General features: G+C 37.4%; 1 protein-coding gene across 2 annotated transcripts; it reads right to left on the minus strand.

Annotated features, from left to right (window-relative positions):
* Positions 1-2,549: 2,549 nt before the first annotated feature.
* Positions 2,550-25,101, minus strand: LOC148301839 (uncharacterized). Of its 2 annotated transcripts, XM_088272654.1 has the most exons (15): positions 24,837-25,064; positions 21,911-22,074; positions 19,928-20,095; positions 19,218-19,377; positions 17,160-17,248; positions 16,378-16,549; positions 14,726-14,754; positions 12,832-12,984; positions 12,285-12,396; positions 10,396-10,500; positions 9,366-9,553; positions 8,542-8,641; positions 7,723-7,826; positions 3,762-3,863; positions 2,550-2,862 (listed from the first exon to the last, which is right to left on the minus strand). In XM_088272654.1, exons 1-15 carry the CDS (start codon positions 24,925-24,927, stop codon positions 2,680-2,682), a joined length of 1,920 nt encoding a protein of 639 aa, XP_088128780.1. In that variant the 5' UTR covers positions 24,928-25,064; the 3' UTR covers positions 2,550-2,679. The 2 variants fall into 2 exon arrangements, with proteins under 2 accessions (XP_088128780.1, XP_088128781.1); XM_088272655.1 differs by lacking the exons at positions 14,726-14,754; positions 16,378-16,549 and having other exon boundaries at positions 24,837-25,101.
* Between the last annotated feature and the right edge of the window lie 836 nt (positions 25,102-25,937).

Consider the following 25,937-nt stretch of genomic DNA (forward strand, 5'->3'; position numbering starts at 1 on the left):
CATACATTAGAGTTGCAACCAGGACTCCGTTGTGCTTTTCCATTTTATAATTAAAATGACACTTGTTTTAAAATCACTATATATTTTATTATAAATAATGGATCTTTGTCAGACGGGAGGAATATCTATTGTACCATACTAAACCTATAAAGGATTGATTAGACTCGTGAAGTGTTTATAACAGCCGATATAATTGATATTTTAATTTTCTTTTGGAAAATTCTACTTCGAAAAAACGTTATTTTCGGAAGTTGGCAATGAATGACGTCACAGAAACGTTTTTCCGCACCCGATGGTGCATAGGGCACTGCATCATATAAACGCAGTGTTATCTTGATCGTTAACGCTTGAAGGAAAGGTGATCTGCCCTCCGCTTCAGGCACCAGTCCAGGGTAATATGGAATAAATATTAGAATGTAAAAATCACTTATATTTATTTGACCCCCCCTGGGAATCGAAACCGGGACCTCCAGAACGGTAGCCGAGCGTTCTCCACCGTACACTACGGAGGCGGACAAAATATATAAGCTAACTAAAGAAATAAATAAATTTAAAATAAGTACTGTTTTCAGTTACCCCTTCGATGCTTAGAAGAGCACATATACTGCGGTCATGGCGTATGTACTTGAGAAATATTTGTCAAAATGTCAACACATTCCTACCGAAGTGTCTAGTATAATGTGTCTGCCTTTCTATGTAGTATCGTAAAATTATCATATTCGTTTGCAAGTCTCAATCGACCCAGAATTGATATTAATATTGTTCAGGGTGAGAGATATCATTCCTAAAAGGGAAAGGAAATGGAGGAGGAATGGTAGTTAGGACAAAAATAATAGCAGTCATGCTTAGGGTACTCAGAGTTGCATACTTGCACTCGTAATAGCTCATATTTGGACCGTCAAAAAAACAGCAAGAAAAAATAAATTGTGTCAAAAATAATATTATATTTCAAATCTCAGAAATCTCTTAAAGGACTCCCATATATATATATATATATATTTTTTTTTATTATTTTAATAATAAATTTGAAAACATGTGTCGTCCGGCATCTATTGACAGACGGATAAAACTACTGCCATCTGTTGTATGAAGAACGAACGAATAAAACAAGCAAATAGTTTAATTTTAATTCCACAGATGTCTATGTGTGGATATTCGAATTAAATTTCCAAAAATCAAAACTTACAAAATTACTGTTTAAAAACAAAAAACTAACAACCCATCATGCCGCTTGCCACAAGGGTAGGCAGAGAGAATAGAACGCCAAACTAAACTGTATTTGCAAATATTATCCGCTTCTTTCACATTCACACATCTCCTCATACATACCCGCCGATTATTCCAACTCCTGACCTGACCACGCTCAAGCATTTGGCATACTTGATCATGCCAAGTTTTTCTAAGGCTTCCTCTGCCCCTATTTTCAAGCGCCCCATAAATTTGTTTTACCGTTCATTCCTCACTCATAGTTCCACACGCCCAAACCATCTCAAACGCACCTTCCTTAGTTTGCTGGATAGTGCTCATCTCAGCCTTGCACCCTTTCCTTATATCACCATTGGAACATCTACCATACATGGTCTTGCCGCACTGAGAGATGGCATCCCGACTGCATCCAGTCTACTCTCATCCTTCCCAAACCATCCCAACCCGCCTTCCTTAGTTTGCTGGATAGTGCTCATCTCAGCCTTGCACCCTTTCCTTATATCACCATTGGAACATCTACCATACATGGTCTTGCCGCACTGAGAGATGGCATCCCGACTGCATCCAGTCTACTCTCATCCTTCCCAAACCATCCCAAGCCGCCTTCTTTAGTTTGCTGGATAGTGCTCATCTCAGCCTTGCACCCTTTCCTTATATCACCATTGGAACATCTACCATACATGGTCTTGCCGCACTGAGAAATGGCATTCTGACTGCATTCAGTCTACTTTCATCGTTCTTTTGCCAACTCCATGCATCACTTCCACACATTGAAGTTGCTACTGGGACTCTAGCAAAAAAAAAACATTAATATCCAATAAATTTTATTTGATTGTTATAATTTAACAGAACATTGAAAGTAACGGAAAAGTAGATTTTTTAAAAAGTATAACATAAATATTCTTGTTTTACTGACATTTAATAGGATCCCCATATCCCTTGTAACTGCCATAGAAGGCTGACGTCTGCCATGACCTGTGTGATTCTTTATATCTGCTATAAAGGATTGACAATTGGTATAACCTGCGTCACCCTTTATACATATCTGCAATGACTGACAACTGCCATAACCTGTGTCATCCTTTATCTCTGTTTTAAAGGACTGACGACTGGCATGACCTGTGTCAACAACTATGTATCTTTTTTTCCACATGAATTTATTTAATTTATTTGACCAGCAACCGGGTTTCAAATAAAATTCGTGTAGAAAAAATTACAAAGTTGTTTTTTTTTTTTGAGAATATTATTAGGTTGGGTTGAGATACTCATGGTTTATGTCAGGCAAGGTTAGGTCAGATGGAGATACACATGGTTTATGTCAGGCAAGGTTAGGTCAGATAGAGATGCGCATGGTTTATGTCAAGTAAGTTTAGGTAAGGTCGAGATACACATGGTTTATGCCAGGCAAGATTAGGTCAGACGGAGATGCACACGGTTTATGTCACAGATCAGATCAGGTCAGGTCAAATAAGGTCAAGCACTCGACTCGACAGACAGCTGCCTCTCGAGGGGAGGGCACAGACAATGCCGGATGTCTCTCGGCATGAACATGTCGCACTGGTCGGCCGCCGTCTCCCGGACATACTTCAAGACAGCGTCCAGCATGGCTTCATCCACTGCGGGCCCGATGCCCGGTATACCCGGTACAACGATCACCTGAAACACAATACATATGAGAATTCCAGCCACAGCAGGGTGGATACAGTCCCCATTAAAAAAAAATATATATTTTAGACACATATGAAGGAGAATATGTAAGAACACAATATGAGCGAATGAGTGAGAGGTCCGACCGCAGCAGGGTGGATACTGTCCCCAATTTTTTTTTTTACATTATATATGATATAGATGGAGAAGAATATGGAAGACTGGGTATTTGCAGGGCTTGTGACCTGTCATGGGCTGGTCGAGTGATCACTTTACACTAGACAAAGATGAAGGAGATAATGGAAGTCTGGGTATTTGCAGGGCTTGTCACCTGTCATGAGCTGGTCGAGTGATCACTTTACACTCGACAAAGATGAAAGAGGATATGGAAGTCTGACTATTTACAGGGCTTTTGACCTGTCATAGGTTAGTCAAGTAATCAATTTACACTTAACACAGATAAAGAAGAATATAAAAAGTCTTGGTATTTACAGGACTTATGACCTGTCAGTCTGATAAAGTGATAAAAAATGTGTGGCAAAACGATGCATGATAGATGTTCGGATGGAATGAATGAAAGGCGTAAGATAAGCATAATCGATAAAATTAAGAAAGGTGAGTTGAGATGGTTTGGACATGTGGAACGGATGATTGAAGAAAGGACATTGAAACAGGACTGTTGGGAACAGGAGCAGAGAAAGATCGAGAAAAACTTGGCGTAATCAAGTATTTCAAATATTTGAGAGTGGTCACGTCAGAAGTCGGCACAATCGGCGGGTACGCATGAAGAAATGCGTGAATGTGGAATAGGCGATTCGCAAAGACGGATTGGTGTGGCGTTCAATTCTCTCTGCCTACCCCTGCGATGAAGCGGCATGATAATTAGGTAAGATAAAAGTAAATTATACCTCAGGAACGTGTGTGTCCTTTTCTTCGGCTACAATTTCGTAAAACTTGTTGAAGAATTCTCCCAAAATTGGATTCACAATTCTCTTGGCGTCCGCGTGTACCTATAACAATACAGAATACAGTGAAACCTCTATCTATCGTTTTTAAAGGGACCTATTAAAATAAACCATGAATGCGGGAAAACATTGAATGCGGGATTAAGAGGTCAATACGCAAGTAGATACGACCGAGTAAAGATACCGTCCTCCCAATCTGCATAACCATTCGTAGACTAAAATTCTAAGAAGAAAACAGGTTTCAGATGCAAATGTATTTATTTAAAAAAAAATACAAACCTGAATATAAAACCCTTACCGCACCCCAATGGTGCATAGGGCACTGCTTCATATAAACGCAGTGTTATCTTGATGGTTTACGCATGAAGGAAAGGCGAAGAAGAATATATCTCTCTTTATCATTCATCCTTAACTTTGTGTAATACCAGTAGTGTTTTTACACAAGTGGTATTACACAAAGTGAACGATGAATGATCAGGAGAGTATTATTACACTTCTAAGAACTTTTAATACTCATTGCTCTTAAAATGACTTTTTTAAACAAAGACAATGGTGCAAAGGGCACTGGTTCATATAAACGCAGTGTTATCTCGATCGATTACACATGAAGGAAAGATGATCAGCCCTCCACTTCAGGTACCAGTCCAGTGTTGTAATATTGAATAAATATTAGAGTGAAAAAATCACTTTTATTTATTAAACCCCCCTGGGAATCGAACCCGGGACCTCCAGAACGGTAGCCGAGCGTGCTGACCATTACACTACGGAGGCGGACAGTGACAAACCTGAATAGAATTTTTAAAAAATACTTTCGTTTTTTGACTGATTTATTTTTGTAAGTCAATAGTATATTTTCGGCTTTGCAAATAGTATTTTTTTCAGGATTGGTTATTGAATGTGCGCTGTAGAAAGTTTTCTTTCAAAAAGTGTGCACGCTTCTGGAAATGCAGGTACAGGCAGCGGCTCCTTTTCATCAATATTGACCTCTCCTGCTATCGGTTATACAAGCTTTTAATAGTTTCTATCCCATATGTTGCCGTTGAATGTAAGAAAATTGGAAATAATGTAAAAAACAGACAAAATGCAGCCTTATTCGAACGACAAATGCAGTAAATGGTGATAGAGAAACGATCGATGCGGTTTAGTTTAGTATTAAATTAATTCGGGATAGAAGAAATAAACGACACATCCGGGAAAACGATTATTCGAGGAACGATAGATAGAGCTTTCACTGTATTTCATTATTCTAATACAAGGGTGGCCAACCCGCGGCCCGCGGTCATGTATGAAGAATATATTTTTAAACCAGTGATATATTTGTGATACACGGTTTGATTCATCAACAAAATGTATGCCCTCAAGTATTATCTATGAGTCAAGTCATGCATGTTGTTATGAAAACAGGGAACAATATGCAAATATATATATATATATATATATATATATATATATATATATATATATATATATATATATAAATATATATATTTATATATATATATATATATATATATATATATATATATATATATATATATATATATATATATATATATATATATATACATATATATATATTTATATTTATATATTTATATATATATATATATATATATATATATATATATATATATATATATATATATATATATAATTTAAAAATCTCAAAAACCAGTTAAGATGTGCAACTTCAAGTATTGAAATGAACTCTTTAAACTTCAAACAATAATAATAAAACCCTTAAACGCACCCCAATGGTGCATAGGGCACTGCGTCATATAAACGCAGTGTCATCTTGATCGTTTACGCATGAAGGAAAGGCGAAGAAGAATATATCTCTCTTTATCATTCATCCTTAACTTTGTGTAATACCAGTAGTGTTTTTAAGTGGTATTACACAAAGTGAACGATGAATGATAAGGAGAGTGTTATTATACTTCTAAGAACTTTTAATACTCATTGCTCTTAAAACGACTTTTTTTAAACAAAGACAATGGTGCATAGGGCACTGCGTCATATAAACGCAGTGTTATCTTGATCGTTTACACATGAAGGAAAGGTGATCAGCCTTCCGCTTCAGGTACCAGTCCAGGGTAATATTGAATAAATACAACAGTGAAAAAATCACTTGTATTTATCTTACCCCCCTTGGGAATCGAACCCGGGACCTCCAGAACGGTAGCAGAGCGTGCTGACCATTACACCACGGAGGCGGACAAACAAACAAATGCAAGCTTCAACTAAAAAATTATGTAAGCGAAAAGAAACTCGAATCTCGCACCGAGTGGCCAGTGATAAATTGATTTTATTTAAAATTAAATTTTCAATATTGTTTTAATTTATAAGTCATAATAAAACAGTTTGATTTTTTTTTTAATTTTCACAATGTTGTAAATTTTTTTTGGTTCAACATGTGTTTCCTTCTCACATCTGGTCGTAGAATGTGTTTTTTCTTCACAATCACCCTGATTGTACTTTCTGATTACATATGCATTTAAATTATTTATAATAATTCCTCATTCTTCATACCCTTATCTGCACCCCAATGGTGCATAGGACACTGCATATAAACGCAGTGTTATCTTGATAGTTAACGCATGAAGGAAAGGTGATCAGCCCTCCGCTTCGGGTACCAGTCCAGGGTGATATTGAATAAGTATTATAGTGAAAAAATCACTTATATTTATTTGACCCCCCCCTGGGAATCGAGCCCGGGACCTCCGGAACGGTAGCCGAGCTTGCTGACCATTACACTATGGAGGCGGACAAATAATAATATAATAATTACAAAAATTAAAATAAGTATGAAATTTAATTTAATTTAATTAATGTCGGTATGCGGCCCTTGGGAAAATTTAAGGTCATCGATGTGGCCGGGGGGGCAATCTGGGTTGGCCAGGCCTGGTCATATATATTTTTATGTCATATTTGTGTCATGTCATCGTTTTTGTGTCATGTTTTCAACAGACTGTCAAATTGACAGTCTGTAGAAAAAATCTTGCCAGTTCACAAAACCAAACCTCTAAAAAAAGGCACCTTATACGCGTCGTAGGTTCGCTGAATGGGCCAAAATCAGTATTCAACTTGATCCTCTTTTTCAACGCTGAATTTCATTCACCGATAAGGCACATTTTAGTTTTTTTTTCATTATAAAAGAAAAAGAGAAAAGATGGTTACGACCCTCAGCAACAAGAACTTAGAGAAAGGTTTGTTGCAACCCTCACATTGCTGAAAAAAGACGGTTTACATTTAAAACCAGTATTTTAATTTTTTTTTCGACACCTCATCAAAGATGAAGAAGAATATGGAAGTCTGGGCATTTACGGGGCTGACGACCGTCATAGGCTGGTTTAAGTGATAATTTTACACACGTGTAACATTCGCCAATTCTACCCATGATTGACAACCACACTACTCAAATTCTTGGTTCTATATATGTAATCCAGCTTCGAAACATTGTGCTTAAATCACTAGAAATTGCGATATGTAAGAAGTTTTTTACCAAGCAGAAATTCTTTCATATTCTTCTTCTATTGAGACATCTATTGGTGAGATGTAAAGAAGCAGTGAAGTTCTAGTGAAGTTCTAGTGATTCATGAACAAGGTTTCTAAATTGGTTCATATATATATAGAACTTCCAAGAATTTGAGTAGTGTGGTTGTCAATGATGGGTAGAATTGGTGAATGTTACACGTGTGTAAAGTGATCACTTAAACCAGCCTATGACGGTCGTCAGCCCCGTAAATGCCCAGACTTCCATATTCTTCTTCATCTATGATGAGATGTCAAAAAAAAATAATTAAAATAACTCTGTAATTGGATATAATCCAGATTTTGTGAACAAGTATTTGGACACACTCAAAATGTTGTATTTAAACTAGTAGTGTAAATCAGAATGACGTACGTCTTGCTTCTCGGGACGCTGCACCATGCCCAGTATCTCTCTCTCGATGGTCTCCGCCACTATCTCCCCGCTCTTCTGCGTCAACTCCCTGCCTCCGAGCTTGTCTGGAAAATTCAACATTGATAATTCACTATTCGATATCAAATACTGATATCACCAAGCGTGCCAAGGGAGTCCTAGTACCAGCCCTGACGTGTGGAAGTGAAGCATGCAGTTGGCAAAGGAAAGATGAAAGTAGACTGAATGCAGTCGGATAGATGACTTCTCGCAGTGCGGCAAGACCATGTATGGTAGATTTTCCAATGGTGATATAAGGAAAGGGTGCAAGGCTGAGATGAGCACTATCCAGCAAACTAAGGAAGGCGGCTTGGGATGGTTTGGGAAGGATGAGAGTAGACTGGATGCAGTCGGGATGCCATCTCTCAGTGCGGCGAGACCATGTATGGTAGAGATGTTCCAATGGTGATATAAGGAAAGGGTGCAAGGCTGAGATGAGCACTATCCAGCAAACTAAGGAAGGCGGGTTGGGATGGTTTGAGAAGGATGAGAGTAGACTGGATGCAGTCGGGATGCCATCTCTCAGTGCGGCAAGACCATGTATGGTAGACGTTCCAATGGTGATATAAGGAAAGGGTGCAAGGCTGAGAAAAGGATTATCCAACAAACTAAGGAAGGTAAGGGGGGAGGGTTGGAGGATATCCTACTAGATGACGTAAGGGGGGAGTGTTGGGAGTGACACATGAATATTCCAGAATGCTCCAATTAATGGGAATATACAATTAGCAAACATTGTAATTTTCAATGATAATATAATATTACCTGCATCGTAGGTCAGGATTTTGGTTTTCTCAACTAAATTCTCCAGCGAGTCGATCTCATCCAGGAAGTCGTTGACCTTCTTCTCTTTGTTCTTCTCCAACTGTAAAAATAACATCGGGTACTCACCGTCATCATCCGCAAGGGTAGGCAGAGAGAATAGAACGCCACGCCACTCTGCCTTGCCAACATTCTTCGCCTCTTGCACGTACACACCGCCGATTATTTCAAATCCTAACTTGACCACGCCCGAGTATTTGGCATACATGATCGGGCCAAGTTTTTCTCGACCTTCCTCTGCTGCCTTTTCCAAATAGATTTGCCTCATACATTTGTTTTATCGTTCTTTCCCCGCTCACCCGTTCCACATGTCCAAACCATCTCAAAACACCTTTCTTAGTTTTATCGATAATGCTTATCTCAGCTTTGCATTCCTTCCTTGTTTCACTATTCGAACATCTATCATACATGGTTTTGCCGCACATTCTTGTGAGAGATGGCATTCCGACTGCATTCAATCTACTTTCATCCTTGACTCTATGCTTCACTTCCATACATTAGGGACTCCATTGTCTACTGCCGGTTTAGCTTTTGCTGAGAAGTTTTTATTTGCTATAATTGATTTCACATCAGAGCACGTTCATCCTTCTTTTGCCAAATCCATGCTTCAATTCCATACATTAGGGTTGGAACCAGGACATGCATGTAGGTATGTATACGGAGATACATGAACGTGGAAGAGGCGAAGAATGTTTGCAAAGACAGCAGTGTGGCGTTCTATTCTCTCTGCCTACCCCTGAAGGTTAGTTAGTGTGTTTTAAAAATACCTGTTCTATGATTTCCTCTCTCTCCTTCACCGTAACATCCAGCTTGGGTTTCTCTTCCGCGACCTCTTCCTCCTTCCCGCTACCTTCCTCTTCCGAGCCTTCTTCGGACTTCTTCTCCGATGCGTCTTCTTTTTCCATCTCTACTTCTTCATTCTGTTCGTCTTTGGTCATCGTTTCTGTTCCCTGTTCTGCAAAACAGTCGGCTACTTCAAAATCCACAGACAGACAAATTAATGGCTGAAAAGATTGACCGTTTAATGAAGTGATTTGCCAGTAACATTGTTTTTTTTATTTTTTATATTGTAGTCGTACAGGAGAAAGTGACTGACTACCAAAAGGTAAAATGTTCGGGAGGGCCATTTAAGTCACTTTTGCTTGGCAACAAAATAAAGTCATTTTTAACCAGTCAATATATTATCCTAACTAACTAACTAACCGTCACGCCGCTTTTCCGCAGGGGTAGGCAGAGAGAACAGAGCGCCACACCACTCTGCCCTTGCAAACATTCTTCGCCTCTTCCACGTTCATGCATCTCCTCATACATACCCGCCGATTGTTACGACTCCTAACCTGACCACTTTCAAGTATTTGGCATACCTGATCGTGCTATGTTTTTTTCGGTCTTCCTCTGCTTCTTTTTCCACTAACATTCGCCTCATAAATTTGTTTTACCGTTCTTTCCTCACTCATTCGTTCTACATGTCCAAACCATCTCAACACACCTTTCGAATATATTATATTTCCAAGTTTAAAATCCTTTGGGAACTTTTTAGGGCAATATTAAGCTAGTAAGATATCAAACAGTCAATAATCACGTTATTGTAAAAAATGCACTTGGTCACTTTCTCCTGTATGACTACGATATATTCCTTCTTTTTTTCTTTTTAACGATACTGTAATATAAGTTTTTACATTTTTTTTTTGATGAACGCCTGACTAAGCATAGTCCGTGACAAGACGTTTCTGCCTACCCCTGCGGTGTGATAGTTGACTAATATTTTATTTAAAAAAATATAACAAATATTCGTACCAGATTGTTTTCCTGACGAAACGAGACTAAGAGAATCAATTTTTTCACCATCTTCAGAATACACTCTCAGGGTTACTCCATGATCTCTGTTCGGGCCTTGGGTTTCTGTAAACGAATAAATAAAAACATTTACATGTTGCGCCATCTTGTTGAAACCATAACTCTGCCACATCAATGCCAATTCAACTGAGGTACGAAGAAGTCAGTAATCATGGTTCTGTAGCGTTCTCCATTGACCGTAACATTATGGTAGGCATTGTCATAAAAAAAATACGGGAAAATGATTCCACCTGCCTATAAAGCACACCAAACAGTGACTTTTAATGGATGTGAGGGCGTCTCGACAAAGGCTTCTGGATTTTCCCCACTCCAAATTCGGCAATTCTGCTTATTGATATATATATATACATATATATATATATATATATATATATATATATATATATATATATATATATATATATATATATATATATATATATATATATATATATATATATATATATATATATATATATATATATATATATATATATATATATATATATATATATATATATATATATATATATATATATATATATATATATATATGTATATATATATATATATATATATATATATATATATATATATATATATATATATATATATATATATATATATATATATATATATATATATAGCCATCTGACCAAAACTGTGCATCATCGGTGAACAAAATTTTGTGTTGAAAAAGAGGATCAAGCCAAATATTGTTTTCGGCCCATTCCATTTAAAACCATTTATAATGGAAATGTAAGGTTTTGGTGAGGACCTCCACACTTTTGGTGTGGAGGTCCTCAGTGCAGGCTATCCCAGCGCAGAAACGGGTGAAGAATGATTTTTTATTATTTTTTTAAAAGGGAATTGCATTTATTATTTTACCTTCCTTATTGTGCACAAGGTTTATAGATCATTTAGTGGATTTTTGTTTCTTCTAGCTAATTAAATATGTTTTTACAACATTTTGAGTGTGTCCAAATACTTGTTCACAAAATCTGGATTATCTCCAATTACAGGAGTTATTTTCATATTATTTTTTGACATCTCATCAAAGATGAAGAAGAATATGGAAGTCTGGGCATTTACGGGGCTTACGACCGTCATAGGCTGGTTTAAGTGATCACTTTACACACGAGTAACATTCACCAATTCTACCCACTATTGACAACCACACCACTCAAATTCTTGGAAGTTCTATATATATGAACCAATTTAGAAACCTTGTTCATGAATAACTAGAACTTCACTAGAGACATCTATTGGTGAGATGTAAAGAAGCTTTTTATTAAGCAGAAACTCTTATATTAGTATGTAAATGCCCAGACTTCCATATTCTTCTTCATCTTTGATGAGATGTCAAAAAATAATATGAAAATATGTTTTTATTTGAATCTGTGTTGGGAACAGGAGGAATAATCTAGTGTGGGCCAGTCAGGAACTTGTCAGCATTTGCTCATTGCTGGGAGGAAACCACGTTGCACTCCTCAGGAGAAGGCGGACTGTTGACTGTCGTCAGCAGACCTTCCGTTCCACTAGAAGAGGGTTGGGCATTTTGTGTCCTAGCTTGGTTTATGTTACCAATGTCCTTCACTAGTTTTATCATGTATGATACTACCTCTCGTGACAGTTCCTTTTTAACTATCACGGATTCGATGTTGGATAGGTCCTCACCCAGGCTCCTGCAACACGCCTCCAGCTGTTGTGGGTGAAGAATGATGTGTTATGTGGAGGAATGGAAAGTGGTCTCTCCATGCGTTGTTATGCTGTAAAGAGCGCCTTTAGCAGGATCAGGTTTGGATTAGGTTTAGAAGACCAAGAAGTCAGAGAGATAGAAGGTCAAGTACCTTCTGCCTCGGCTGTCTCTCTGCGTGAGGAAGTCTCCGCGTTCTCTGCTTCGGATGTTCTCTCTGAGGCTTCCCCTGCCTCCGGTTCAGCATTGACGGAAGAAGCCCTGGTCTAAATAGAAGAAGATTTCCAAGTAATTATTGCTAAGTATCGAATACTCTATTTTATTCAATGTTTCTTTGATAAATTATGTCGCTCACTCCTTTCAAGAACGTCATAAATCAAAATTTTTAATTTTTCAGTTGTGCATGTTTACGGAATACCTAGAAAATGTACTACATATATCCCAGCAAAAGCAGCATATTATTAACTTAATATTTACCCGCTACAGGGCGGAAAGTGTTGTTTTTGCATTTTGAAGAAAAGGTATTGTTTAATTATTTTTTTAAATATACTAAATATTTTTCAAATGGAGAAAAAACATTCCACTGTGTAACATTTTACTGTGCAACAGATCTTTTTAGGTAAAACCTGAAGGTTTGATTTATGACGTTCTTGACAGCAGTGAGCGATATATCGATATATAACGTCAAAATTCATAGCTACCTTCTCTATCCCAGATGTCCGGATAGTGGAAGCTCTGTCTTCTTCTTCTCCTTCTTCTTCTTCTTCTTCTTCTACTAACTGTTCAGCCTCCGCTGACGTCACAGTCTCCACGGTTCCTGTCTCCGATATTACATCGCCCTCTTTTGACTCAGCCTGGAAACAGAACGCGTGTGATAATAGTTGGAATAAAATTTGTCCTGACGAAGAGACGGGTACGTCTCGAAACCGGTAGACGAAAATTTCGGTGAGTGGTTGTATTACTTAAATTTTTTGTAAAATAAAAATAAAATTATAGTAATAATTACTATCCACAAAGAAAATGCTTTAAAAATGACAAATAATTGGAATAAAACTGTATTTCACCCTCCCTTCCCGGTGTTGCGTACCTTGTACACATTGCTTCTAGTAACCATAATATCTCTATACATATAATAAATACAAGGCTAAGATTTCAGATATTCCTCCATAACACATTTACGCATTAATTTAGAAAAATAATATTGATAATAATCAGAATTTATCGGGTACATCAGAGGTATGATATATATATATATATATATATTTATATATATATATATATATATATATATATATATATATATATATATATATATATATATATATATATATATATATATATATAATACCTCCGATTCCAGCGCGTGAAGAGTGTGCGTGAACCGCGACACTATATTCACATCTCACTCTTGCATACTTGCACCGTACAAGCGCGAAGAGCTCAGAGCTCAATGTCCTCTGGCTAGCGGCAGTAGCTCTTGGGCTTCCGACTTTAGTGGACCTATGCTTGTTCCGTGAGCGTTGCCAGATGGTTTTTTAATGTTTTCAGCAAATAAATATAAATTATTATTATTTTTGACTTTATTTATAGTTAATTAAAGGGATAAGCTATGAATGTCTGTATTTTTCTCATTTAAAATCGCTAATTTTTTATTGTTATTTTGTCTGCCTTCGTAGTGTAATGGTCAGCACGCTCGGCTGCCGTTCTGGAGGTCCCGAGTTCGGTTCCCAGGGGGGGTTAAATAAATATAAGTGATTTTTTCACTGTAATATTTATTCAATATTACTCTGGACTGGTACTTGAAGCGGAGGGCTGATCACCTTTCCTTCATGTGTAAACGATCAAGATAACACTGCGTTTATATGACACAGTGCCCTATGCACCATTGGGGTGCGGATAAGGGTTTTATTATTTTTTTTATTTTTATTGTGTAGTGACTACCCAACACCGGGACGCGCTTTTTTATTTTAGCAACAGAAGGAAAAGGTTAATGTTATAGTGTTAAGAATCTTTATATCGACTCTAGTGTAATTTTTCAAAGACTGGATCGTCGATATATCGACGATGACGCTAGTCCATTTCAGCGGTCGAGATGAGAGGCTGTGACGCAGCTGTGGCGTTTGTAAAATTCCGATTGGTCCATTGAAGAATTGAGGAAAAAGGTAGGATCGCGCAAGGAGTTGAGGATCTAAACCCGCTTCTAAAAAGATATGTCACTCACACCTTTCAACAATGTCATATATCAAAAAACATGATATTTCAGGAGATCGTTTTTAAAGTTTAAAAATGTAATACAATGTATTAAAAATAAATATCATGCCACTTATTGAACTTTTCACTGTGCAACAGATATTTTTAGGTAAAACCTGAAAGTTTTTATTCCATTTAAAAAACATTTCGTACATTTAAAAAAATAATGAAACAATAACTTTTTCTTAAAAATGCAAAAACAACACTTTCTGCCCTGTAGCGGGTAAATATAAAGTTAAAAATATGCCGCTTTTTGATATATGACGTTGTTGAAAGGAGTGAACGATGTGTAGGGTTGTGAGAAAAAAATATTGAGAAAAGAAATCATATAATAAATGGACTAACACTTCCAATGTCTTCAGCCGACGCGATTTCTAGACAGAATAAAAGAAAACAAACAAATTAGCAAATAATATGTATGTGTTTATGTATACATATATATATATATATATATATATATATATATATATATATATATATATATATATATATATATATATATGTATATATATATATATATATATGTAATAAAATAACTAGGTACCTACCTATACATTTTATTAAGTACTTATAAATAGTACCTACATAAAACAGTTCTACCACCAGATGTCGCATGCGTCGCACAGAATTAAACAAAAGAGATCCGATAGAAAAAATATAATATTATTAACTGTCAGAATCAGATAGATATAAAAATTATTGTAAAGATTAATTGAGAATAAACTTTTATTGTCGTTTCTTTAATTACAAAGCAACACATTGTTTATTTTATTATTATACACCCACTTTACATATTATTTACACCCAATTTATAAAGAAAAATATTACCACGTTATATATATATATATATATATATATATATATATATATATATATATATATATATATATATATATATATATATATATATATATATCTACGTTTAATATTTCTAAGCTTCTCTGTATTCACATTTAAGATATAGTAAACTTTAATTAAAAATGGATAGGTTTTACCACAAAGTGACTGCTGAATCAATTAATGAAATTGGGTGATATTATTTGGATGGATAAAATAACCTTGTTTTTTGATCCACCCACATATATTATAATAAACCAACTAGTTTCGGCAACAACCTATTGCCCTCTTCATGGATTGTTTTATAACTAACGAAACTAGTTGGTTTATTATGATCAAAGTGAGTGGATCAAAGAACAAAGTTATTTTATTCTACCAAATAATATATCATAATTACCCACAAAGTTAATGCTTTAAACTTTAAATATTCAAAATATAGGTTAAGTTAAGTTTTTTAACCATTTTTGCACCCTGCTCATAAATACGAGGGGTAAGTGTTTTCAAATATATATCATTCACTCCCTTCAACAACGTCACATATCAAAAATCATCGATTTTCAATTGTGCATGTTTTCAAAGTACCTAGAAAATGTACTTTATCCCAGCAAAAGGGGCATATTTTAAACTTAATATGTACCCGCTACAGGGGAGAAAGTGTTGTTTTTGAATTTTGAAGAAAAGGTATAATTTAATTATTTTTTTAAATATACTAAATATTTTTCTAATGAAGAAAAAACTTTCAGGTTTTACCTAAAAAGATCTGTTGCATAGTAAAAAGTTCTATAAGTGGCTTGATATTTATTTTAAATACATTTAGTTATATTTTTTAACTTTAAAAACGATCTCCTGAAAAATCTATTTTTTTATATCTGACGTTGTTGAAAGGGTGAGCGATATGTGGGTGAAAAAAAGAGGGTAGAGTAGCGTTCAGCCGCTCCACTCCACTACACTTTGACTCCATAAATACTGGTAATAGATGTTCTACATTAATGTTTTTTTAGGCTAGGTTAGGTTAGGTTAGGTTTAGGTTAGATTAGGTTAGGTTAGGTTTCGGTTAGATTAGGTTAGGTTAGGTTTTGGTTAGGTTAGGTTAGGTTAGGTTTGGTTTTGGTTAAGTTAGGTTAGGTGCTAGGATGAGGCATAAAGGACTAAAAGGGTACTAGTTTCTTCATCCTCCAGGATAGGGTGCGTGAAGTCCTCCCGGACCCTGCCGACGCTAGACAGGTTCCTCGAGATCTTCCCCCCTACAACCGGAAGTCGCTGACCAAGAATGGAGTTTCCCGCCAGCACTTCCGGCTCTTCCGCCCATCCTCTCAGCTTGGGGATCCAACGCTAGGGGAGACAGAAATGACATGTGCGCCAATCGGGAGTGAATGTGCAAACATATATACGTATGTATGTAAATTTATATCTCGCTCATTCGTTCCACATGCTCAAGCCATCTCAACACACCTTCCTTAGTTTGATGGATAGTGCTCATCTCAGCCTTGCACCCTTTCCTTATATCACCATTGGAACATCTACCATACATGGTCTTGCCGCACTGAGAGATGGCATCCCGACTGCATCCAGTCTACTCTCATCCTTCCCAAACCATCCCAACCCGCCTTCCTTAGTTTGCTGGATAGTGCTCATCTCAGCCTTGCACCCTTTCCTTATATCACCATTGGAACATCTACCATACATGGTCTTGCCGCACTGAGAGATGGCATCCCGACTGCATCCAGTCTACTCTCATCCTTCCCAAACCATCCCAACCCGCCTTCCTTAGTTAGCTGGATAGTGCTCATCTCAGCCTTGCACCCTTTCCTTATATCACCATTGGAACATCTACCATACATGGTCTTGCCACACTGAGAGATGCATTCCGACTGCGTTCAGTCTACTTTCATCCTTCTTTTGCCAACTACAACTGACAAAACAAACATAAACGGTAACTAACCTGACAATGTTCCTCAGTTTTAGGAATAATAACTACTTCATCTGGTATTGGAACCTCCTTCTTAGTATTCTCATTGGCCAAGTAAATTTCTGAAAAAATCAATAAAATCATCATCTTTTATGTATCTATTAGCTCTCTCTTTTCTCAAATATAATAAATAATAATCCCTTACCGCACCCCAATGGTGCATAGGGCACTGCTTCATATAAACGCAGTGTTATCTCGATCGATTACACATGAACTAAAGGTGATCAGCCCTCCACTTCAGGTACCAGTCCAGTGTAATATTGAATAAATATTAGAGTGAAAAAATCACTTATTTTTATTAAACCCCCCTGGGAATTGAACCCGGGACCTCCAGAACGGTAGGCGAGCATGCTGACCATTACACTACGGAGGCGGACTTTCTCAAATATAACTGCCATAATTGTGGAAGTCCTCACCAAAACGTTACATTTCCCTTGTAAAAGATTTTAAGTAATCAGGAATTGTAGCTTGTAAAATGGTTACATTTTGGTGCGATTCAATGATTTCATATTGGTTTAACACAGGATTGGTCACGTTTTGTCGCAACTTTAATTAAGATATTATTTATTGATATCTTATCAAAGATAAAGAAGAATATGAAAGTCTGGGCATTTACGGGGCTGACGATAGTCATGGGCTTGTTTAACTGATACATGCTGATGCTTGTGTAACATTCACCAATTCTACCCATGATTGACGACCACGCTACTCCAATTCTCGGAAGTTCTATATATATGAACCAATTTCGAAACATTGTTCTTGAATCACGAGAACTTCACTAGAGACATCTATTTGTGAGATGAATAGAAGCTTTTTATCAAGCAGAAACTCTTATATTAGAAAAAAATAATATGAAAATAATGACAAAAACATGCAAAACTGAAAATTGACGATTTTTGATTTATGACGTTCTTGAAAGGAGAGAGCGATATGTAAAATGATCACTTAAAACAGCCTATAATGGTCATACTACTACTACTACTACCATCGCGCCGTTTCTCTGCAGGGGTAGGCAGAGAGGATGGAACGCCACACTCTTCTGTCCTGACATACACTCCTCGCCTCCTTCACATCCATACATCTAGTCATACATGCCCTCCGATTACGCAGACTTTTGACACCGCCAGATTTTAGGTTCTGATTGATCTGATCGTGCCAAGTCTTTTTCGGTCGTCCACGTTCTGTTTTCCCTATCACATTCGCATAATGGTCATAATCCCCATATTTACGGGCATTTGCCCAGACTAGCATCTTCTTCTTCACGTATGTTGAGGTGTTAAAAAGTAACTCCTATAATTGGAAATAATCCAGATTTGTGAACAAGTATTTGGACACACTCAAAATGTTGCAGCTTTTTATCTACTAACAAATGAAAAAGAATTCATCAGGAAAGAAGCACATTTAAATTAAACAAATGAGAAAAAACATGTGAGGATAGCAGCGGACAGCAGCATAAGAGGTGGCAGACCCCCAGGAAGACCACCTAAACGATGGAGAGATAGCTGGTCTTCCACCTCCCAGGAGCGGACCGGAGAATGACAGGACTTAGTCCTAAAATTATCTTTTGGCTATTATCCTTGGCTCTACCCTACCGAGTTTCTCCAGGGTATGCTTGGCTACAATAGTTTAGAGACTAGAAGGAATGTGTATTTGATAACACATATTTTTCTATTGTTGCGCGGTATGATCGATAATCCTGAAATTATCCGGAGCATTGGTCTGTATGTTCCCGATAGTTAGCTAAGATTGCGTTGGCATAGATTGTTTCATATTCCTATACACAGGACCAACCTGCCGATGGTTATGCCTGTAGGAAGAGCTACCGCTATGTTGAACAATATCACATTGGATATTGATCTGTTCCATGTGTCCGAAGCAGGATTCTTCTACACATTTAACAAGAGTCTTCTTGCTTACTTTTTAATTTGTTTTTTTTTTAAATGTATACGCCCTTAATGTTAGTGTGTAATGTAAATATTAATTATTTGATAAATTAAATTGAATTTGAATTGAATATAGTAAGTGAGATACCTTGTAGGTATCCATCGTAGTATGTGACTTCTCCAAGCGCGTCGATGGCAGCGAGGAAGGTGTACAGGTCCACGAAGAAGTCAGCCGAGATGGCAGCGCTGCCTCCGTCCGGCTCATCTGTGTACAGCTCGCACAGCATTATCATAGTCTGGGTGAGGCTCTGCAATCAAATATCCGAGGTAAGTCATCTCCACAAACTTTGGAGGCATCACATCAAACTCGTAAGAATGTTTGAAGTCTGAGCGCGCGTTGGAGCGATCGTTCTATCTGTGACTCAAGTACCAACTTGCCGCGAGCTGCGTACTATGATTTCCATACAAATATAACTAACTATGATTTCCATACAAATATAACTAACTATGATTTCCATACAAATATAACTAACTAACCATCACGCAGCTTCCCCGCAGGTGTAGGTAGAAAGAATAGAACGCCACACCACTCTGTCTTTGCAAACATTCTTCGCCTCTTCCACGTTCATGCATCTCCTCATACAAACCCTGCCGTTTGTTTCGACTCCTAACCTGACAGCTCTCAAGTATTTGGCATACCTGATCGTGCCATGTTATTCTCGGTCTTCCTCTGCTCTTTCTCTTGTATGACTACGATATGCTCGTTTTTAATGATGAATAAATAGCAATTAATGTGGAAGACAGCATCAATCATTCTCTGGACCAATTAATGATATTAAAAGTAAGATCTAATCTCACCTTGCAAAGGAATCCAGCGGCGACCGCGGCGAATTTGTATAGGGGGAATTTCTCGGTCAAGTATACTCCGGCTGTACACAGGATATGCTTGAGTTCCTCCTCTTCCAGACAGACTCCAACCCACTTCTCCCGAAGACACTCGCTGGCCACCTCTTCGCCGCTGGAGAGCTGCAGAACCAACCAGGTTCATTCATTAGACTATATAAAGCAATATAGGTACTTCCAATTGAGATGCAGCATCTATCGTTTAGATCAGGCCTGTCCAACCCAAATAGCATCACGGGCCGCATCGATGACTTCAAATTTTCCCAAGGGCGGCATACAGACAATTGGAATTTGTTTTATAACAAGGAATTTCATACCCATTTGTAAGTACATATTTAGAAACCTTGTTCTTGAATCACTAGAACTTCACTAGAGACATCTATTGGTGAGATGTAAAGAAGCTTTTAACTAAGCCGAAACTCTTATATTAGTATGTGAGGTCCAAATCCTAGATTTCAATCACACACATGAGAAACGCCAGAAAATACCATTTTCATTTTTATTATTTAAGCTTATAATTTGACCAGATAATTTATTTACAATATTTTGAGTGTGTCCAAATACTTGTTCACAAAATCTGGATTATCTCCAATTACGGGAGTTATTTTCATATTATTTTTTGACATCTCAGAGACTAGTATTTGCTGAGGCATTTCTATCCATTATTGCGCGGTTTGATGGACAATCCTGAAATTATCCGGAGCATCGGTCTGTATGTTCCCGATAGTTAGCTAAGGACAGCGTTGGCATAGACTGTTTCCCATTCCTACATACAGGACCAACCTGCCGATGGTTATGCCTGTAGCAAGAGCTATCGCTATGAACAATATCACGGCGGATATTCATCTGTTCCATGTGTCTGAGGGGGCATTCCGAAGAGGGGTTCTTCTACATCTTTAACAAGAGTCTTCTTGCTTACTTGATTCATACTATGAGCCGGTTAGAGGCATTCCAAATGTGGCTAAGCATTTCATGGACTGATATGATCAGCTATGCAGATGGGCTCCAAAGAGCAAGAGCAGGGAGACAGTTGCTGACTGGTATCAAGGTCCGGCAGGTGTCCTATCTGGGGCATGTGCTGAGAGGAGACAAGTACGAGCTATTGCACCTAGTGGAGGGTCCACGAGGTGTGGGCAGAAGGCAGATCTCCTGGCTCCGGAATATACCAGGCTGGACGGGGATCAGGACTGTCTAGAGCTGCCCGACACAAGAACAATTACTCTCAAGTGATGGTCAACTAAGGGAGACCTTGACATGACACGGTCAGAAGAAGAAGAAGAAGAATTAAGAGTTTACGACAATGTCCCGATAGATCAATAAAATCGATTACACACCTTCATGATGTATTAAGATATTCTAACCCTTATCCGCACCCAATGGTGCATAGGGCACTGCATCGAATTGACGCAGTGTTTTCTTGATCATAACTTACATGAAGGCAAGGTGATCACTCTTGCACTTCAGGAACCAGTCCAGGGTAATATTAAATAAATAATAATAATAAATAATAAAACCCTTATCCGCACCCCAATGGTACATAGGGCACTGCGTCATACAAACGCAGTGTTATATTGATAGTTTACACATGAAGGAAAGGTGATCAGCCCTCTGCTTCAGGTACCAGTCCAGGGTAATATTGAATAAATATTACAGTCCGCCTCCGTAGTGTAATGGTCAGCACGCTCGGCTACCGTTCTGGAGGTCCCGGGTTCGATTCCCAGGGGGGGTAAGAATAAATATGAGTGAAATAAATAATACAATGTAAAAATCACTAATATTTATTTTCACCCCCCTGGGAATCGAACCCGGGACCTCAAGCACGGTAGCTAAACACGCTGACCATTACACCGCGGAGGCGGACATGTATAGGTAAGATAGTGTTTTTCGCAAAGTCGTAATAAAATATCAATGTCAATCCAGGATATATTTTAGAAATACCTGTTTGATTAGTATCTTCAAGTACTGAGGACTCAATCCACCCTGCGACCGTATCAAAGGGTACTCCAGGCGTTCCTTGACCGGAGGAATCTGTCCGTCCGAGAGCGCCTTGAAGTATGCGGCGGACCAGATCAGCAAATCGTAGGGCTGGGTCCTGATTGCAGCTGCAAAGTGTGAACATCTCATAATACAATACGAACTCTCCTATGTCTGATGAAGTATGTTTCCCTAGGATGGAAAGTAGAGTCAATGCTGGTGCACTGAAATCAGCAAATAAAAAGCTATCAGTGAAAGCTAAACCGGCTGTGAACAATGGAGTCCAGATGTATGGAAGTGAAGCGCGGAGTTTTTGCAAAAGATATGTGAAGGTAGACTGAATGCAGTTTTTTTTATATTTCCTTCCTTCTAACCCTTATCCGCACCTAATGGTGCATAGGGCACTGCATCGTATAGAAGCAGTTTTATCTGGATCATTAAATACACAAAGGAAAGGTGATCAGCCTTCCGCTTCTGGTACCAGTTAAGGGTCTCATTAAATAAATATTAGACTGAAAAATCACTAGTATTTATTTTGATCCTCTTGGGAATCGAGCCCGGGACCTCCAGCATGGAAGCCTAGCGCACTAACCACTACACTATGGAGGTGAACATTTATTTATGGTGGTTTTTATCTTTCAGTGCGGCAAAACCGTGCATGGTAGATGTTCCAATGGTGATATGAGGAAAGGGTCCAAGGCTGAGAAGGAGCACTATCCAGCAAATTAAGGTGTGTTGAGGTGGTTTGAGCATGTGGAACGAATGAGTGAAGAAAGAACGGTAGAATAAATTTGTGAGGTGAATGTAGTTGGAAATAGGAGCAGAGGAAGACTGAGGAAAACTTAGGATGGTCAAGTATTTCAATTGATTGAATATGGTCGGAATATTTTCGTCCGCCTCCATAGTGTAATGGTCAGCACGCTCGGCTACCGTACTGGAGGTCCCGGGTTCGATTCCCAGGGGGGGTCAAATAAATATAAGTGATTTTCTCACTCTTGTATTTGATCAATATTACCTGTGACTGGTACCGGAAGCGGAGGACTGATCACCTTTCCTTCATGTGTTAACGATCAAGATAACACTGCGTTTATATGGTGCAGTGCCCTATGCACCATTGGGGTACGGATAAGGGGTTTGAAGTGAATATGGTGAAGTCAGGAGTCGGAATAATCTGCAGATATGTATAAGGAGGTGCATTAATGTGGAAGAGGCAAAGATTGTTTGCAGTTTGTATGTGGCGTTCAATTATCTCCGTTAATATTTAGAGTGTTGGGGTCAGCTCTCCTCGTCCTCTGTCCTCTGTAGGTCCTTCTGTCATGAACAACGTCACCTAAGCCATGCCTTCAAATCATGTTATCTTTCTGCAGCATCCATGAATTCTTTGGTCTTCTTCTAGATGTCTTTCGATGAAGATCCATGACTTATATCCTGGTTCACAATATGATCAGGTTCTCTGCGTCCTATGTGCCCATACCATCCCAATTGCCTTTCCTCTACCTTACTATTGATGCCTGTTACAGCCAGGCTCCCACGAATGCATGGGCTCTGTATTTTGTCTCTAAGGGACTCTCCAGCTGACCATCGAAGCATTCGCATTTCAGCAGTTTCTAGTTGCCTAGAGTATGTGTTTTACATTGTCCAGATTTCAGAGCCATAGAGACCTGGGAAAAATGCCAGCCAAGCTGGCATTTTTGGGTAGCAAAGGACACATACATTTATTTATAGGTATATAGATTTTTAGTACATTTGCGCACGTTCTATTAAAATTGCCATCTCTGAAGAGAAGAAACTCATCCAGTCCTCTAATGATCTTCAAGATCGAGATAAAGTGCGTATATATGTATAATACATCATCACATATGCGTCAATTTTTCGCTCTGGTGAACGTCTAAGCGAAAGTTCCACGTTACCAGAGAATTACGAACCGATTATCTGCCTTCATTTGCACAAATTGTTGCCTAGAGTAGGTGCTATACATCGTCTAGCATAAACTAACTAACTAACTAACCATCACGCCGCTTCCCCGCAGGGGTAGGCAGAGAGAATAGAGCGCCACACCACTCTGTCCTTGCAAACATTCTTCGCATCTTCCACGTTTGTTCATCTCCTCATACATACCCGCCGATTGTTACGTATCCTAACCTGACCGCTTTCAAGTGTCTGGCACACCTGATCATGCCAAGTTTTTCTCGGTCTTCCTCTGCTCCTTTTTCCAATTATATTCACCAATTACATTACACTATAGTGTAGTGTAATTGTATAGTGTATAGTGTTTAATAATATGTATCAAAAAACCTGATGTTTAGGCAAAAACAAAAATATCTTACGAAAACAAAGCGAGTTTTGTCATTGCCACAGTCACTCGGTACTATAGGTAGTCGCAGTCACTATATATGTATATATATATATATATATATATATATATATATATATATATATATATATATATATATATATATATATATATATATATATATATATATATGTAATAAAATAACTAGGTACCTAACTATACATTTTATTAAGTACTTACAAATAGTACCTACATAAAACAGTTCTACCACCAGATGTCACATGCGTCGCGCATAATTAAACGAAAGAGATCCGATAGAAAAAATATATTATTATTAACCGTCAGAATCAGATAGATATAAAAATTATTGTAAAGATTAATTGAGAATAAACTTTTATTGTCGTTTCTTTAATTACAAAGCAACACATTGTTTATTTTATTATTAAACACCCACTTTACATATTATTTACACCCAATTTATATAGAAAAATATTACCACGTTATATATATATATATATATATATATATATATATATATATATATATATATATATATATATATATATATATATAATTGATTAGTTGAAGGGTAATTACCTTTGGCGAATACTTTGATAATATGTGGAAACGCCGGAGGAATCACAATTTGCTGAGAGCAATAAATTGGCTGCATCAAATTTTCGGACATCTTTAACCAATGCCAATCCACCTTCAAAATACCAGAAAACACTTCCCTTCAATGTCAGCAATACACAGCGACTGACTTCAACTTCCAAAAATGGCTAAGTTCGTTCGCAAAACAGCTAACCTCGCGTCAGAGCACAATGAACTCCATCAAAATCAGATTAGCTAAAACAATGTTGTGTGTTTTTGCTGCACACGTCATGGGTTGCCATGGCAATGTCCGAAATTCAAAACAAACCAGTGCTTTCTAGATATAGCGTCACCATGGATACGCAAGGGAGTAACGACTTGGTATTTTCATCCACAGATGTCATATATTTACATATAAAAAAAAAATCTAACTAACCATCACGCCGCTTCCCCGCAGGGATAGGTAGAGAGAATAGAACGCCACACCACTATGTCTTTGCAAACATTCTTCGCCTCTTCCACGTTCATGCATCTCCTCATACATACCCGGCGATCGTTACAATATTTTGATATGATTGTTTAAAATATATTACATATATCGCTCACTCCTTTCAACAACGTCATATATCAAAAAATATGATTTTTCAGGAGAACGTTTTTAATGTTTAAAAATATAACAAAATGTATTAAAAATAAATATCAAGCCACTTATTGAACTTTTTACTGTGCAACAGATGTTTTTAGGTAAAACATGAATGTTTTTCCTCCATTTGAAAAATATTTAGTATTTTTAAAAAAATAATTAAACAATTCCTTTTCTTCAAAATGCAAAAACTACACTTTCTGCCCTGTAGCGGGTAAATATAAAGTTAAAAATATGCCGCTTTTGCTGGGATATAGTACATTTTCTGGGCATTTCGAAAACATGCACAACTAAAAATTGACGATTTTTATGTAAGCAATATAAGTAAATTAAAAAAAAAATTATAACGTAGAATTTAGTAAATTTATTACTGTTTTTAAAATGACATATATTGAACAAACTTTTAAAATAGCTCGTATTATTTACAACATTTTGAGTGTGTCCAAATACTTGTTCACATA

This window comes from Brachycentrus maculatus, unplaced genomic scaffold, assembly GCF_059751285.1.
Source record: "Brachycentrus maculatus isolate JH-2025_06_01 unplaced genomic scaffold, ASM5975128v1 h1tg000513l, whole genome shotgun sequence".
NCBI classification, from domain to species: Eukaryota; Metazoa; Arthropoda; class Insecta; order Trichoptera; family Brachycentridae; genus Brachycentrus; species Brachycentrus maculatus.